We start from the raw sequence: 18,552 nt of genomic DNA, 5'->3' as shown, positions 1-18,552 counted from the left end.
ACATTAATACATTATGCTAATTTTCATCTTTGTAAGCGCATAAGACAGTGCAAATTATTTCTGTGACAGTCTTTTGAAGTGTGTAAAGCTCCATTTTATCCCACACATAGTCAAAATATTGGGGGGGGGGATGATACAATGGACCATCCCCCCTTGTCAAATATTGGGGGGATATATCCCCTCCATCCCCCCGGGATCTACGCCTATGGACGTAATAGAATGTAGTTAGGTCTCTCTGAGAACGAGCAGGGCGGGGTGGAACGTAACAGCATCTGTGTTGGATCGTACTCCTATTTTCCCTCCCGTTCGCAAGATGTGCAGCTCGTTTTTTACCCGTTCGTTCCATGTTCGCAGTACGGCAATTCCGTTTTCAGTACGGCAATCTCGTTCGAAATACGATCTTAAGTCCTATTTTTGAACGGGTAGATCGCGATCGAATTTTAAACATGGTTGACGTTCTGGACCACCATTCCCGTCCTTGCCCGTTCGTACTAAGATTGTATTCGGTCTCTACTACGTCCATTCCGTTCATATCCCGTTCGTTCGTCCCCGTTCCACCCCGTTCTCCAGAACGTAGTGCAAACTAGTGTGAAGGTAGGAGCGACTCGCTACTACTACAGCCTTACCATTGGCGCTGGTTCGAGCCGCTCCTCGCCCAGTTTTTTCGGATAAGGATTCAACACGGGAAGTCCAGTGTACACATCTGGCTAATTGTGTGCACTTTAAAGAACCCATCTTGCATCTTTCGGAAGAGTAGTGTGTTTTCTCAATGCTATGGTTCAATTTTAGCGTTATGGAATGATATGAGCTAAGTGCAGTGCCTCTCTGCGTAGTCACGGACCACGCTCATACGCAATTCAGCACAATGACGCTGCAAGTAATGGGTTATTCTCCTACATTTACGTTTACCTAAGAACAATACAATAAAATGCAGTAATGAGATGAATTAATATATAATTAACATCTTCAGTGAATAAATATCATTTGGTGAAAGTAAAGTTAAATAAGTTGAAAACTTAAAACATGGAGTTCCTACCTGCCGAGCGATAAAGTAGGGGCGCCGCTAAATGGCCTTAACATCGGTACTGGTTCGAGCCAGTGGCGAAATCATCCTGGGAGAGAAACCATTTATGAAATCGAATATTGTATCCAATCCATAGCGCTATCCCCCGACGGTCACCTGGTCCTTAGTCTAAGTTTGGGGCAGGAATATTGATTAGGCCTACTAATGTATTATTTACTGTATATATCGTACTTTCACTAAATGAATAATATGCGGCAATGATTACTTATGGAAATAAACGAACCAATAATAATAGGCCTATTGTATTAAAAAGAATAAAACGAATTTGTCCATATATTTAGCATTTGGGTTGAAAAAAAAATCGTTGTCTGCGAAATGTTTATTTATTTCCATTTTCTGTCAGTAGGGTAGCCCTCTCAGTGAAAACTCTCCTCCTCAGGTGGTGGTGGGGGCGTATCATAAATTAACATTTACAGAAGAAAATATACTAAATCTTTTAAGCTATCATTTTTTTTTAATTTGGAGTAAAATACTCTCTGGTACAATTTTAATCATTTTAACTTAACTTCTGCTTGAAAGTGGGCTTTTTGCTAATCAAATAATTGTAAGTGAGGGCGCTATTCATGAAGTTGTTTTAAAGCGGTAGCGCGTGTTGCAGCATTGGGTCTAGGAATAATTTTATGGTACTCTTAAATATTATACCTAGGCCTAACTGGTATAAACAGTAAGTCGATAATCGTCAACTAATAATATGTTCGATGGAGGAGAAGATTGGGATGCCGAAATAAATGGTACCGCACAACCTGTTGTCGCACAGACTTTTAATGCTAGCTCTAACGATGGTTGGTGGGATAGGCCTAGGGCTTCCCGAGAGGCGACGGAGTTAAAGAGCTTCGGACGCGGTCGTAGAAGAGAAAATTGGAGAGACAATGGTCAATCATCGGGTTCTGTGCGAGGTTTCCGGCAAACTTCAGAGAGAACAGGAGGAAGAAACCAATATTTTAATGATGGCAGGAGAGGTGTTAATGTCAATAACTGCCAGGAGGGAAAGGTAACCAACGATGATGGAAGTTGGCAACGTCGAGGTGGAAATAATACTAATAGAGATACGAGACGAGACCGAGGTGGATGGAATGATGGAAGCGGAAAGGCCATTGACGTTGACAGCAGTATGATTGGGAAAATAATCGGTGAATCACTTTATTAATAATCACTTTCAGAGTAATATAAATTCCACGATTTTTTATACTAAGTCAGGCATTCATGGCGATCCAGGATATGCACAGTTTGTTCCATTTGCTTTGATAACTGATAACTATAAAAAGTTCTTGATAATTGCAATGAATGAAAATCTAGGCTATTCTTAACGTTAATACACAAACTAAAAATTAGAGAATTTTGAATCTTTTTCAATGTCAGCCCCATCTATTTTCTTTTATAGGTCTACAAGTCTTCTTAAGCCTATTATTAGCCTTGGATTTTCAACATTTGATTTGCCTTGACTGTCAAAATGAGGGATGCATGCAGTAGCATGGGGAAGGGCGTGGATAAAAAAAACTTGCACCCCATTTTTTCCTACCGTACCACTAAAAATTTTCCAAACACAGAAACTCCACTCATGTACAAGAGTTAAAAACAATGAATCAGAATTCCAAGACGAGGAGTACAGTATGATACCCCAAAAATGGCCCACATTTACCTTAGTTTAGCTCCACGAAGTTTGGTGCTGAGGTGAGCAAATTATAAGAATAGACACCTCTAAATGCCCTGTAAATGGCAATTTCAGAATGTAAAAAATATGTTTTCAAAGTACCCAACAAAATGACATGTATCACATCGTGTCAGCTCTCCACTTAATCCTGTATCCCCAACAGTTTTCCCCTCCCCATGTCAGTACTCTACGCCACTATATATAGTGAGCTACTGTTCAGAAAAAGCCAGACTTTTGTTAAAAGTCGTGTGGCCGAGCGGTTAGAAGGGGCGCCGCAAGCTATAGCCATAATATCTGCGCTGTTTGGAACAGCACACTCGCCTATGGTTCTGGGTGGTAGAACAAGTCTTCTTGGATAAGGACTATAAACCGTAGGCCCAGTGTATACAATGGCTCGTGTGCACTATAAAGAACCCAGTACATCCTTCGAGACGAGTAGGGGATACCCCGGTGTACTGGAACAGACAGCCCCTGTGGTGGACGACGAGAGTTGCTGGTACCGGGCAGCACAGACACGAAGGGACCCTTAGGGGCGAAGAAAGTCATTGATCGAGTTCCTAGTCCACATTTCAAGCGCCCTGAGCATCTTGCATTAGATGGATTTGTGCGCTATATAAAACTACACTATTATTTAATTATTATTAAAAAGCCGAAATAGGTGGTCATGTTTCTATTAATAGAAAACTTTTTTATGTACCTGTACTGAAAATCAGCCGGAAAATGATTTATTTTTTAACATTGTTGTGCAGGACGGATCAAAATCTTAATTAATCCTAATACAGTATGGTTATTTATTACTAGGCCTGTTTTTGTATATAATTTTTTTTGCTTTCTTTTCAGGAAAGCAAGGCTCAAAAATTCGGCAATTGCAGGATGATAGTGGTGCACGAATCCATGTCAGTACCAATTCATACATATTTAAAGTTAATAATTGGTTTATAATAAATAAATAAATTAATTGAATAAATAAAAAGAATAATCTTTTGTACTGTATGTTGTTGAAAAACTGAAGTCAGCATCAAAGCTGCAGTATGAGTCTGCCCTTCCTGCTAATCAAGGATCTAGCAGGGTTCTCATCAGCATTTTGGAGTGGTGGTCGGCGACCACCCCCACCCCAGAGGGCGTGGTCGCCGACATAAAAACCTCCCCCCCCCCAGCCTGACAAAATCAGGTTAATCAACAACTCCCTACTCTGGTAATCGTGCAACGAAAGTTGTTTGTTGGCCTACGTTTTTTTCCACTATCAATTGCAAAAATAGTGGTGGCCGGCAGCCTGAAAATATCGGTCGGAAATGTTGAGTGCTGGACGGGCCCGACCACCGCCAACCAGCGTGGTGAGAACCCTGTCTAGTGTACTTCAGTCAGCTATATAGAACATTAATATTGTTGTACATCAAGTGTAAACAATTGGTTGATTTCCCGTTGATTTATAATCACTCAGTACTGGGGAGGGACAACTTGATTTCCCGCTCCACAACAAGTCATCCATTCGTAGAAGCCTTTATGAAGAAAGCCTACCTAAAATGGCCTAGATTGGCACAAGACTAGCTAACTCCGGCTTTGAATATAGGAAGATTGAAATGGGTTAATAGAGTATACAATGTACGCAGTGTTCCTTTGAAAATTTATATTAAGTATATAGAGAGGGCAGCTTAGCTCAGTCGGCTAATCTGGTGGTAGCCGCTGTGTGTGCGCTGAACCGTGGATATCTCAGGTCCCCGGTTCAATTCCCATCACTGCCTCTCCTTGTGTTTCAGCTACTGTAGAGGGCTGAAATACAAGTTATAATAGCACACCATCTTTCGGATGAGACAATTAAGCCGTTGGTCCCGTGCGCATTATGGCCCATGTGCACGTTAAAGAAGAGAGAAAAAGAACGCAGTACACTCTTCGGAAAAGAGTAGGGGATTGTCTCCCGGTGTACTGCCAAATCACCACCAGAAGGACCCCACTGGAAATAAGTCTTCTTCTAAACTTTCGTGGGCTATCCTTGGTGTTTACACCGAATAAATCCAATCCAATATGTTAGTAGTATTAATAATTTAGGTTAAAATTTCCACATGAATAGAATATATTGATTTCTTTCTTCGAACAAGGTATCAATTCTTAAATATGTATTATTAGTAAAATAAATAAGATTTAATGAAACTATGGAAGAAGCATAAGAATAAAGAAATATAGGAAAGAAATTTTTAACGGCTGAAATATTTACCGAAAATAAACAATAATAATCATTTTGTCATTATTGTTTTTGTAAAAATTTGTTTAGGCACTAATCGTCAGAGGTCAAGGTGCCGGCAGCCTACACGTTTCATATATTCGACATCAAACACTCAACCTGTTTATGAATAATGTATTTTTGTCTGTATTTTTTATGCTTTGTTGAACTTTTCATACAAAATAGAAAGTATTTAGATCAAAATGGGAGAGTACATGTTTATTCATTTTTTTTAATAACATATCAATAATTCATATTACATTGTATTCTTCATTTTCATTTTTACTGTATCTCAGTACATTGTTTTTTAATTAATCAATCAGTAGAATTTGTATTTACAGTATGCCAGATATCCAGAAAAAAAAAAATTTGCTCAGTGGCACGTTCATGACCTTTGGCAAAGTCTTAAATTATATTTTAAAAATTATAAAATGCATACTCTTATTTTCTGCAGGTATCTCGGGATAATGACAATTACTCAACACGTGTACAGATTAGTGGGTCAGAAGAAGCAATAAAGAAAGCAGAGAAAATGATTGATGAGATTGTTAATCCAAAGAGTATCTTTGAACAAACAGGTACTCTGATTTTGTCTTAAAAAATGATTAAAACATTTAAATCAATTACAAACTGAAAATTGAATTGAACATTGCCAAATCAATATATCATTCCAGCACTGGCATAACTGGGGTAGTCCCATCCCAAAAAAGCTTCTTCCCTTCGAAAATGTCAGAAGCAAAAAACAATCACTCTCAAATTGTTAAAAATCACTTTATGTAACTCTATCTTCTAATGTAGCTTCCCGTCACCTAATCATTGAGTCACTCCACCTTTGCGCCACTATCAGCCCCTCCCACTCTTCCCACCATCCATTTCAAGACTCTAGATTCACTACTGCTTTCCAGAAGGTAACTCAAACATAAAACTTACCTACTGTGTCAAAACAGGGAAAGGATTACATGATTGCCCCACAACCGTAAATGTTTACATATTTTTTTTGACACTGTTACTTTGTGGGATCGTAGCAAGTATATCCAAGAGGCGGGGCTAAAGGAACAGCCATTATATTCTAATGTCGTGAATTAAATTTAGGCTTTTTGAGATTCGCGAAAGTTTAATGTCGCGAAAACGGCCGAAATTATCAATTCGCGAAAGTTTCTGGTTTACAGTATCTATTTAGGCTAGGCCTATGTATGAAGATACAGTATATGTAAAAATATCAACTTTTTTTACAGCTCATAGTTGATTCTAAAAAACTGTTTAAAAAAAATGATGTAGAGAAATGCCATCAAATGGGCTTTAAAAACTCTAATACCCTGGAGCGCAATGGCGCTTCGCCCCCTTGACCCCTGACCAGGGCTTTGCCCCTGGACCCCGATGGGGGGCCTAGGCGGGCCCCCCCCCTCTACACCCCGGCCTATTTCAATTTACTCTCCTGTTACTTTCAAATTTCTCCTGCTACTCAAATTCATAAATAAACCCCTGCTGGAAGGCAAACAAGTATTTATTACAGCCACTTTTACCGTGACTTCTTTGATGACTTGGTTTACTCAGCTCAGCCTTCCTGGTTGGGCCTGGTCTACCTTTAGCAAATTCTTTATATTCTTCAAATCTATCAAATGTTGCATTAAACTAAAGCTAAATCATATTTATGTTTGTTTGATGAAACAATCTTTATTAATTGAATTTATGTTGTTTTCATACCTACATTCGGTGGGGATTCCCAAAGAGCTAAGGCTAAACCATTGTCTACCCGGTGAGAATTTCACTTAAACACATGTAAATTGAAAGCATATTTATACCCTGCTGGAAAATGGATGGTTCTAACTTGCCTACAACGCATGAACATGGCTCTGCAAATACAGTACCATACTTGAAATTTGGTTCCCCAAGATGTCGTTCTTGATAATATAATTAATTCATAAGATACCGTAAAAATGATTTGCTGTTAACATCACAAATAAATTTTAATACTGTAGTCAACAAAATACATTAGGCCTAGAGAGAACCTAGAGTAGTATTTACAGTAGACTAAGGTGAGGGATGAAGATGCATATGCATAGCCTAGAAAAATAATGTGACTAAACAACCGTAGCCATGCACAATCTCTATCTATACAGTAACTAAATATCTTTGTGATAGCTAATTCAACACTATTCCTTTGAAAACAAAAGTCCAAAATTTAAACACCTTGAAATGCACTCGAAAGGTCATAATTTTCTATTTTTTTCTTATGTACAGAGGGGGATAACCCCTCCCCGCTGTTGGTCATGCCCATCGCCTGTCGCTTCCCTCTCAAACCAGCCCCTGCTCGGCGTCATGTCCATCGGCTGTCGCTATGCAACAAGTTCTTCGTCTTCAATTTTGGACGGCCAATTACTTTTTTCTGGCTAAATCCCTGCTCTGGATGCACTTCTGCTGACCTTTCAAATGCAATGGATCGTAATGTTTGGAGTGAATGAGACATTCAATCCCAACCAAGCTCGACCATGATAAATAATAAATTGTTTTTTTTTTTTTACAGAGAATGAAGAAGAGGAAGAACCTGTGAGAAGGTAATGTAGATTATAAGAAATTGTTTATACAATTTTCAAGTACAAACAAGTACCCTGTAGTTGATGATAATATCTGTGCAAATCTTTAAACTATGGTTGAAACTAATATTGAAATGGAATTTTTTGGGGTTGAAACTAATATTGAAATGGGTTTGTGCAATTGGTTTTTAAATATTTTAAAATTGTAATCATTATTATTATTATTATTATTATTATTATTATTATTATTATTATTATTATTGTTGGTAATAATGATAATAATAATATATACAGTTAATATATATAGATATATATATAGATATATGTAGATTTTATACTACTTAATTTTTGTAATCAATTATCTCAATTCATGTAATTATTTAATGATGATTAAATAAAATATAACTGAGTATATACATTAGTTTATGAATCTTGCAGGCCTCAAATAAATTGGCAGCAGGTGATACGAGATTCAGATATTGCTTCAGCTGAGAGGTGGAAAAGTAAGTGCTTCCCATAGATACTCCTAACATCAATTAATTTGATTTAAGCTTGTAAAAAATCTCTTGGTAATTGTGGTTTGTAGAAAAGTAAATGCTTAATTTTACCCATAAATTACCCCAAGGTCAAAATCAGTTTTAAGTTTGTAAAAAATCGCTTGGTATTTGTGGTAGTTGGAAAAATAGGTGCTTAATTCCCACAGATAATCCTAAGATCAAAATCGGATTTAGGCTTGTAAAAAATCTTTCAGTAGTTTTGGTGGGTGAAAAAGTAAGTGCTTCATTGTACCCATAGATTATCCCAAGATCAAAATCAGATGTAAAAAATTGCTCGGTAGTTTTGGTGGGTGGAATAATAAGTTCTTTATTCCCAAAAATTATACATAAATCAAAATCAGAATTAAGATCGTAAAATAATCTCTTAGTAGTTGTAGTGGGTATAAAAAAAGTTCCTTATTCCTGAAGATTATACCAAGATCAAAATCAGATTAAAATTTTTTTTAAATCTGTTGGTGCAGTAGTTCTTACTTTAATCTTTGGGCTATAGCATTTTTACACCCTCATTTGCTGGTCAATTCATTAAAACTGGTAGAATTTGTTTATCATTGCGCTGTCCTTGTTTAATAAATCTTTAAAACATATTACTGGTATTGGCCAGCACTGATAGAGTGGACTGTAATTTGTAACAAATATTTAGAATAGAAATATTTTCTAATGTTTTGTTGTGGTTGATAGAAAAGTAAGTTAATCTTAATTCTTGATTATCCCAAGATCAAATCAGATTTAGGATTATGAAAATCTCTTGGTAGCTGTGTAGATAACAAAAGATGACCACTGTGTGGGTATAAAGGAGCAATCCTGGTTTCAAACCCCCCCCCCCCCCGTATTATTAAAATACAACATTTATCGTATGCAGATATTGACTGCTCATGAGGGTAATGGTGAAGTCTATTGCCTGCATGTGATGTGGGTAACGTAGCCTACTACTGATAGTAGGCTACGTCCTCCACATCACGGAGGGGCTATAAATTTCAAATTATAAAATTATTATACCTTTTAAAATTTTTTACTCTGAATCGCTGATATGTACATTTTTTACTTCAATGTTTCTAAATTGTATATAAAATTGTAAATATATCCAATTCTATTCTCTCAGATCTAATCCCTTTTTTGCTTTATTTTTTAGCTTTTCATAATTTTTTTACTTTGTTTTATTTCATGAAATTTTGTATTTATTTAGCATTTCGTGTCCTTTTTTGTGATGTTATTGTTCTGTGTTTTCTTGGTCTATTGTTCAACTTCAATTTTTTATGATAAAAATTGCAATAAAGGTTCTCGCATCTCGTAAATTTCACCGTTCACAAAATCTACTGTAGAGTGGTCACTATTTGTTTTATATACCTCATACATAGATTCTATACGAGGCCTAAAAAAGTAATAAAAAGAGTACCCACCAAATAGGTCTACTTCCTAGGCCTAGACTGTCTAAATGCCAGTCCCCTTTACTGCCATGCATGTCATGAATTACACAGTGACATTGTAAGTTAAATGATAGGCCCATCATTTAAAGTACTATCATTTAACGTGATAGTACTTTTTCCCCGAGAATTTATGAACTAGCGTTCAACCTACATCATAGGAGTGATCGTTGAAGTTATTACCTGCTTTTTAACCAACGAGATGGCTGGAATCTATGTATGCGATATATAATACCAAATAATACCCATAGTATTGTAGTAAACAGAGCAACTATGCTGCCAATAATTCATTAGTCTACCTACTGTATAGTCAAGAATCTATTTTTCAAATATTCAGATAGGATACTTTTTTTTATGGTCATCATAGATCATGCTCCAATAGTAAAGGATGTGTACAATGAGAACCAACAAGTGGCAATGATGACTCAAGATGAAGTTGACCAATTCAGGTAACAGCATTTTAATTTGTTTGCACATCATTAATATTTAACTATCCTACCAGATACCCATCCTACCAGGTACCCAACCTACCAGATACCCATCCAACCAGGTACCCATCCTTAGAGGTATCCATCCTAATATGCACATTCATTCTACTAGGTACCCATCCTAACATACACCTATCCTACCAGTTATCCATCCTACCATGCACATCCATTGTACTAGGTACACATTTTACCAGTATCCATCCTACCATGCACTCATCCTACCAGGTACAGTAAAACGTACATTTTACAAACGTCCATTTTACAAATGGTCTTTGCACCTGATGAGATCATCATTGACCAATTATTACCGTAAGACTGCACGTTTTACCAAGTGATAATGTATATTTTTTCTTAATAAAATCAAGTTTGTTGTATTTATTTAATAATAGTTCGATCTTTTCTTCCATTTCTGGTATAATAATCACTATATATATGTAATAAACCACCAGAACCACAAACTATCAACACAAGTGTTGTCGGATTGAACGCGCATGTTTACGATGACGAACAAGAGTGTTGGGATCAGAAACTTATTAACATAGTAAATGCTAGATATGATCGCGAAATGCATGTAAACAACATAATTTGGTGATCTAACAACTAGAAAGAACATGATAAGAAAGGTCCATAAAACATACAGATGTTTGAATAAGAGTTAAATAATATTTTGTTAAGTGGAAGAATGCCAGCGATCAAAATAATTTGGCTTTTATCAAAGATAAATTTAGCTAGGCTCTAGCGCGGTATTCCACACTGCTGCACCTCCGTTTCGTGCTCGGCCTGGCTGCCGTCAGTCTACCGACACTCAGTGGCAGCGGATAGCTAGGTATTGGAAACTGACACCCAATCTAGTTTACAAATTTCTCAATTTATGAACACCCCTTGGTACCAAGGGGTACGTAAAATGGACGTCCTACTATATACATTATGCATATATGCATGTTCATTCTATTAGGTACCCATCCTACCAGGTATCCAACTACCATGTAGGTACTCATTCCTACAGGTACCCATTCCTACTGGTACCATCCTACCATGTACACATTCTATTAAATAATAATAATAATGTAGTTTTATATAGTGCACATATCCATCTAACATAAGATGCTCAGGGCGCTTGATATGTGGACTAGGAACTCAATCATTAAGTGTCCATCCTACCATGCACCCATTCTTCCACTGTAACATTAGCCATCCTACCAATTATCCATCCTAACTTTACCCACCATAGCTGGGTAGGCTACCCATCCTGCCACCATGTACCCATTCTACTAGGTATCCAGTGGTAAACGATGAGAGTTGCTGGTACCAGTGTACCAGGTACCACAGGCACAACAGGATCCCTAAGGGTGAAGAAGGTCACTGATCTAGCTACTAGTCCACCTCCACACATCAAGCGCCATGAGCATCTAGTTTGATAGAAACATGCGCTATGCAAATGTACACTACAGTATTATTACAATGCTCCCATCATCATTGTATGTTTCACTTAAGTAAATTCATTAATGCTCATTGTAACTAAATGTGTTTACAGACTGGCAAACAATAACATTATTGTAGAAGACCTATCTGAGGAGGCGAGTAGATCAATTCCAAATCCAATTAGAAGCTTTGAAGAAGCGTTTGAAGATTATGGTTTGTACAAATTATATTTTATCTTTTTTCTCACTAATCACTTCCTTAACCACCATCTTTGGAAGCAGCTTGCGCAGCGGGAGTGGTTTGGTGTCTTAACCTCACGGTCAGGGTTTCAATCCCTTGCTGTGCATTTCAATTTTGACCTTGAGCAAGGCAATTTATTTGAGTTGATTCTCTCCATCCAGGTGTATAAATGGGTACCTGTTGTGGGGTTACATGCTCCTGCGTCCATATGGCAGCAACCAATGACCAGGGTAATCTAAAGGGAAAGGTGCTATATAAATACCCAGTAACAAAGAAACCTGTTTCTTCACTTGTTTTGGAACCCCCTCTCCCCCACTTTGTTTTATTTAAACATTAATCATTGTAATTATTATTTTAAACTTATTTCACTGTATCATCCTTTCCTTTTAGATGAGATAATGCGTGAGCTGCAAAAGCAGAAGTTTACCAAGCCATCTCCGATACAGTGCCAGGGTTGGCCTATAGCCCTGAAAGGTCATGACCTCATTGGGATTGCTCAGACTGGGAGTGGCAAAACAATTGCATTCCTTTTGCCGGCACTGATCCATATTGAAGTTCAACCAACGTGAGTTAAATTTTGAAATATGCATGGTTAGTAACATTTGCAGTAGTCAACCTACATTTCACATGGCTTTGTAGAAATGCTCTGTATTAGTACAAAAATCATTTTTACAAATTCTTCACAAACAGGTAAGCTGCAGATATTATGTATGTATAGTATACAAATAATGAATGTTTATGAGTTGAAAGATTGACTGTTCCATTCAATGAGGTGGAGCCGAATTGAATCGAACAGTCAACAATCAAACAAATGAAAATATTCTTTCCGCTGCATAAAAACCATTCATTATATGTTTTACACTCAAACTCGCCTAAGTCATGTCACTTCATTTTCCGTATATTTACAATGGTTAATATTTGCTCTAACTCCAATAAATTTAAGTCAAATAATAATGAAATTTGAACATATCTTACATGCCAAATTGATCTGTTTCCCATTAATTGTTAGTCCCTAAGTCGAAGTCAAAATCTTGACGTAAGCTCGAAACAAACAGCCTCCATATGTTTATAGTCTACTTAGCAAGATCGTATCTGTCGTCTACTGCTGCAGTAGCAAAAGTCTAGCGGTGCTATCCGCTGTGCAGTGCTCTCTTTTAACTAGCCAGCTGCACAGGCTAGGCCGCTGGAAGTCCCCCAGTGAGTTGAGAGACGGTGGCGGCGCTGTTTCAAAATAAATGAATCCAATCAAATGGTCTATAGATATGCTATCAGGCCTCACAGTTGGGAGCTTAAACAATTTGTGGATAATCTACATCCAATTCAAGCATAAATCTCTGTCCACACTATAAAATTTTCACACTATCAATAGCTATTGTATGCCCATATATATAGGTTATGTTCTCACACGGCTGCTAACGGTTAGCAGGATCCGGATCCTGCTAACCGTTAGCTGCTGTGCACCCATGCAAGAAAATCCCGATCAGGATACCAACAATATGATGATCGAATCACTGGCCAATAAGAAACTGAAAATTGTAAACACGTACGTGTGATTGGTTGATGATAGAAACGCCCTCAACTTGCTAACCGTTAGCAGTATTCAGATACTGCTAATGGTTAGCTCTAACCGATCGGGCGTTCTCACACAGGTGCTAACAGTTAGCACTAACAGTTAGCTCCTGATCCGGATACTAGGGCTCTCGTGAGAACCAGGCTATAGTCATGATGTGCCTATATATTTAGGCATCACATGTTTTTGTCAAATAAAATATGATTATGCCCACATATAGTCATGACATGCCTATATATGGTTATGTCATTATGTCACATGATGTCATTATGACCATATTTAGGCCTATCACATGTGTTTGTCAAATAAAATATGGTAGGTGTGAACAGGGCTTTATATACTGTACCATGAAGCATCACAGGAAGCTTAAAACAACACCTTTTGGAGTTCAGAAATTCAAATCACAATGTACATCAAACCATCAGTTCTGGAACTTAAAATTTGCAAGTGCCACCCTTATAAATACATTATCATTTAATTTTTTTTAGGCCGCGCGTTGATCGTACTGGTCCGTCGGTCTTAGTGTTGTCTCCAACACGTGAACTTGCGATACAGATACACACAGAGGTGATCAAGTATCACTACAAAGGTATTAAGAGGTAAGAAATGTACTTTTGTATGTTTTACTATAAATTATACATTTCAAACATGAGTTTTTTAAGTAGCTCTCAATGCCATAACAAAGCCTTTAATGAGGCTGTGAAAATGGAGAAAAAAAATTCCGAGAAATACGGAATCAATTGAACCTGGAACATTTGAACTGGAAATTGTGCGACTTAACCAACTAACATGAGCTCCATTCTCGATATTTAGTCTGGCATGTTCAGGGCAATCTGTTTGTGCCTGCCAGATTTAAATTAATTAGCACACTTATCACTTTTTTTTTAAAGTTCATAAATTATTTCACTTTGCTGTTAACCTATTCAACCGTTTAATTTAATATTAATTGCCTGGCATTGTTGCCGTACATTTACTACACATTATTGAGGCAATACATATTGAGGGGTCAAATCAAGAAACCTGCATTGGGTACCGAAAGGTCCACTGATTAATCTCAGATAAGATAGTATAAATACAAACTCCAAGTATCGAAATGCACGTCATCGTGTCGGATTCAATATTTCAACATTAATTATGTCATCATCAGCAATGCATTGGGTACAGTAGCACAGTGCTGTGAAAACCCTGTTGTGACCGTGTAGCAATTTTATGAAGACGGCGCTGTGCAAGGAATTAAAAATCTGCTCCCTGTGAGCATTAGACGATGCAATGCCATCTGCTAATTGTCAGTGACAGCCTGAACAGATCATCATTAAAAATTATCTATTGCATGTGTGTTGTGACGCGTTCATAGAATCGCGTCGGCCGACAACCATCAGGCGCAATGAGTCCCCGGCTTCATCAGCATAAATACTTAATGAAAAATGAATGTCAAATGATATCGTAATAGAATAAAAAATCTTGAAAGGGTCATCCTTTATCTATTATTTTTTTATGTATTTAGTGTATGTATTTACGGCGGGGGAAACCGTCGTGAACAAATCAATACAGTGACACAAGGCGTGGAAATAGTGATCGGTGAGTTTCTATGTTTCTAACATGAGTTTTAACATGATACTTTTGCTTCAAAAATTTTCAATATGGGGGCTACTGGGGAAGTGCAAGTGATTTTTCTTTTTAGGGGGGAGCATCCTAGATACACTACTTCCACTAAACCTATATGCCAGCTAATTATTTGCCAAGTTCAAGGTAATACTTATATATTTGACAGTATAATGTAATTTCTCAATAATTCATTAACTATTGAGATTATAAATCTAAAATAAGCTTAGTCCATTGGTACACAAATGTGATATTTTATATTAAGTAAAGCAGCCTATTATATAATGCATATTATTGTATTCATTATATCTCACTGTGTTGGTTGGACAAATCCATTATTTTCTAGGTGAGTTCCAAACAGGCATAAATCTGTTTATCCACTGCTGATTTGTATATGTTGTTCATTTCAGCCACTCCTGGTCGATTAAATGACCTGATTTCCAGTGGTTTCATTGATGTATCTTCGGTCACATTTTTGGTAAGTTTTGTTATATTTTGTTTTTAATTAGTCATTAGAGCACATTCCAATAGTTAGATCCTTATATATTTGAATTAAGATATACGAATATTATTTTTTTTTTTGTTGAATGGATTTTTGCAGGTGTTGGATGAAGCAGACAGAATGCTCGATCTAGGATTTGAACCCCAGATCATGAAGATCCTTTTAGATGTCCGTCCAGATCGACAGACAATAATGACTAGGTAAAATTCGCAACATTTGACAAGTATGCGAATACCACATTTTGCAAGGGTTTTGTTATGATCTGGCAAATAAAGATTTTGGAAAGGGTAAATTAGGTGGACGTGCATGATGGGTCATGTGTCATCTTAAAGTACCTTATTACTGTACAAAGTCATAAAAGAGATACAACACCACACATGCCTGATAACCGCATCCCATGTGGATACTTTATTAGTAAACATAATAGTAAAGGCAGTATAGGCCATAGACACACGCTCCAAATGGGAGCCTATTTTTATTTTGCTTTGTCATGCCTGAACGTTAATCATTGTATTGTGGAGTGTGCATTCGTAAAGGTGAAAGCCCACGTAATATTCAAAATTGATTTGAACATTATGGTGACTTTCAATCAAATAACTTCTATTTGATCCAATGGCTGGGCTAATAACATAATGTGTAAACATAAAATATACCAAATGGATTGACACTACCAATGTTGAATTAACCATTTTGATTGTATGAACTCAAAAAACTGATTAGGTGGTGCTCTTAAAAATGTTTGTTTCGGTGATGCGGATCAGTCAAATCGGGCAAGCCATCCCAATTGCGTCATTGACTGCTATACAGTACAACGATTGCACTGAAAACACTGTAGCAATAGTGTAGCGATTTTAAGGAATCAAGGCTGTACTTTAATACATGTGGGGCTTGCCATGCCAGAACCAACATCGGTGACTAAAACAAGAAAATTGACGTCTTAATATATTCATATTCTAAGCATTATAAGCTTGATGATGTTCATTTACTGGAATCAACTTAATCATTGGTCGAGTTCCTAGTCCACATATCAAGCGCCCTGAGCACCTTACATTAAATGGATATGTGCGCTATATAAAACTACACTATTATTATTATTAAAATATAGCTAAATTTATCAGTATTAAAATATAGCTAAATTTATCAGTAAAAGTATTATGGCTTCTTTGTAGTGAAGTATACAATACTGGCACATTTTTTTGCTAATTACTCAGTTTAAAATTTTAGTGACAGTGCTGTTTTTGGGATGGCAAGCCTCAAATGTAAATAATATCGATAATTCTGTTTATACATTTTTAATTTGTTTAGTGCCACATGGCCCGATGGAGTGCGCCGCCTGGCTAAAAATTACATGAAAAATCCAATGCAAGTCTATGTTGGTACACTTGACTTGGCTGTAAGTAAATTTTACTCTTCTGTCGCTCATGAATTTGTACAGCGTATATATCGCATATTTTGATATTTTTATAGAATAATTAATACTTTACTTGGTGAGCTTTGTATATTTAAGGGATTATCTTTAAATTCGAAATTCAAAAATATTTCTTGCTACCAAACACATACATAAATACAGAAGATGTTTTATTCTTATTTCCATAAATCTTTAAATTAGTTTGTAATGAATTTAGGGACTTTCATAATTATAAGTTTAAAACTAAAGACCATTAAAAACTGAAATTTTGCAATCTGTGTTTATTGTAAGACAATTGAATTATAAAACTGATTTTTCCTTTAATTTTCTAGATTCTACCACAGAGAAATAGTATATAAATTTTAATTACACAAAATTTCCATTATCAACATCATTTTAATACCTTTTGTTTTCAGGCATGCCATAGTGTAACACAGCTTATAGAAGTACTTGAAGAAGAGGAAAAGCGTAGCAGGGTAAGGAATTTTTAATAACAGCCATTTATTTGCTGTCATCTACATATTAAATATTGAAATGGAGTAATTTGCTGCCCTCTGGAGTTTACTTCAGTAAAATTCATACTTTTCTAAAAGTATTCAATTCTGGTTTTTTTTTAATTCTCAGCTTTTGGACTTCTTCGAGAGTATGCAGCAAGATGAAAAAGTTCTTGTTTTTGTTGGTAGGAAAGTAACGTAAGTCACTGAAGCTTAGTTTCATGCATGAAATCAGAGTTAAAATTTAAATATACAATGAATACAGTTGGTGAAATCCTTTGTATGGGCAGCATGGAGCTTTTAATTACACAACAACAGTAGGATGAAGAACATGATGACGTTCTCGTCGTGTGGATGTTTGGATGCATTTTGGCCAAATTTATGTATGCAGACAGTGTAGGACACCCGGTAGGATGGTCACGCACGAGTGATTCCATTCTAGCGTCACGTTGTTCCACAAATCGATAGCTCCCTAATTAAGAAATTTTGAATGTTCTTTCTGGTTTTTCAACCCTAACCTCCTCAACTTAATATAATCAACTGTACTGTAATGTGCATTAATTTGATGAGCTCAAATGTTAATGAAATTACTTGGTAGTGTATTTTTTATACAATTGTTTTGTTGTGCCTGTTTCTGTACTGTCTTTTTGGTCCTTTCTTTTTTATTTTTTATTTTTCAGACATTATTTAGCTTATCAATCAAAGTTTGCGAATAATGTGCAAATTAGATTTTACTTTCCCAATACTGTACATTATATTATTATTTTATTATATATTATCTTTACATATTTTCTAGTACATTCTTATTTCATAAATTTTATTTCCGTATTTTCAGTTTAGTTTTAGTATTAATGATTTGTTTGAAATTATTAATTTTTAGAAATGTTTCTGATCTTTTGAATAATTGTATAATTGTATTGTATTTTATCAAACAAACGTCATTAGTGAATGAATACCTATTATGTTTCTTTGAGTACAAATAAATTGATATTATGCCCTGTCCAGAATATCAAATTTTATTTTACTAAAAATGTGACATGCTGCCCCTAAATATGGTCATGATGACATCACATGACCATATATAGGCACATCATGACTGATGACTATATAAGTGCATACAACAGTTAATTTGTTATATATTTATAGTGCAGACCACTTATCGAGTGATCTCAGCTTACAAGGTATCGAAGTGCAATGTATCCACGGAGGTCGTGAGCAGGAGGATCGGGAGCAGGCATTGGACGATTTCAAAACTGGTATGTTCAAATTCTACATTCTTCAGTCTTTACATTAGAGCAGCTTAACCCTCTGGATACCAGATTCTTTTGTAGTGCAAACCCTTGAATACCGGATTCTTTTGC

At 36.3% G+C, this 18,552-nt stretch overlaps 1 protein-coding gene across 1 annotated transcript in view; it reads left to right on the top strand.

Moving 5' to 3' along the window:
* The first annotated feature begins 1,655 nt into the window (after window positions 1-1,655).
* Window positions 1,656-18,552, top strand: part of LOC117121755 (probable ATP-dependent RNA helicase DDX43) — a 21,051-nt gene continuing 4,154 nt past the window's right edge. The window contains exons 1-16 of the mRNA XM_033267062.1: window positions 1,656-2,214; window positions 3,576-3,631; window positions 5,408-5,531; window positions 7,478-7,508; window positions 7,926-7,990; window positions 9,833-9,914; window positions 11,488-11,588; window positions 12,006-12,180; window positions 13,674-13,784; window positions 14,690-14,763; window positions 15,198-15,265; window positions 15,389-15,489; window positions 16,595-16,682; window positions 17,114-17,173; window positions 17,322-17,389; window positions 18,338-18,447. Coding sequence (XP_033122953.1) covers window positions 1,776-2,214; window positions 3,576-3,631; window positions 5,408-5,531; window positions 7,478-7,508; window positions 7,926-7,990; window positions 9,833-9,914; window positions 11,488-11,588; window positions 12,006-12,180; window positions 13,674-13,784; window positions 14,690-14,763; window positions 15,198-15,265; window positions 15,389-15,489; window positions 16,595-16,682; window positions 17,114-17,173; window positions 17,322-17,389; window positions 18,338-18,447 — 1,753 coding nt within the window. The 5' untranslated portion in view covers window positions 1,656-1,775. The remainder of the gene's footprint in view (window positions 2,215-3,575; window positions 3,632-5,407; window positions 5,532-7,477; window positions 7,509-7,925; window positions 7,991-9,832; window positions 9,915-11,487; window positions 11,589-12,005; window positions 12,181-13,673; window positions 13,785-14,689; window positions 14,764-15,197; window positions 15,266-15,388; window positions 15,490-16,594; window positions 16,683-17,113; window positions 17,174-17,321; window positions 17,390-18,337; window positions 18,448-18,552) is intronic.

This window comes from Anneissia japonica, unplaced genomic scaffold (genome assembly GCF_011630105.1).
Source record: "Anneissia japonica isolate Jap-2015-1 unplaced genomic scaffold, ASM1163010v1 scaffold287909_len199859_cov185, whole genome shotgun sequence".
Taxonomy (NCBI): Eukaryota; Metazoa; Echinodermata; class Crinoidea; order Comatulida; family Comatulidae; genus Anneissia; species Anneissia japonica.
Note: the sequence above shows the minus strand (reverse complement) of the source record. Positions and strands in the feature narration are given on the sequence as shown.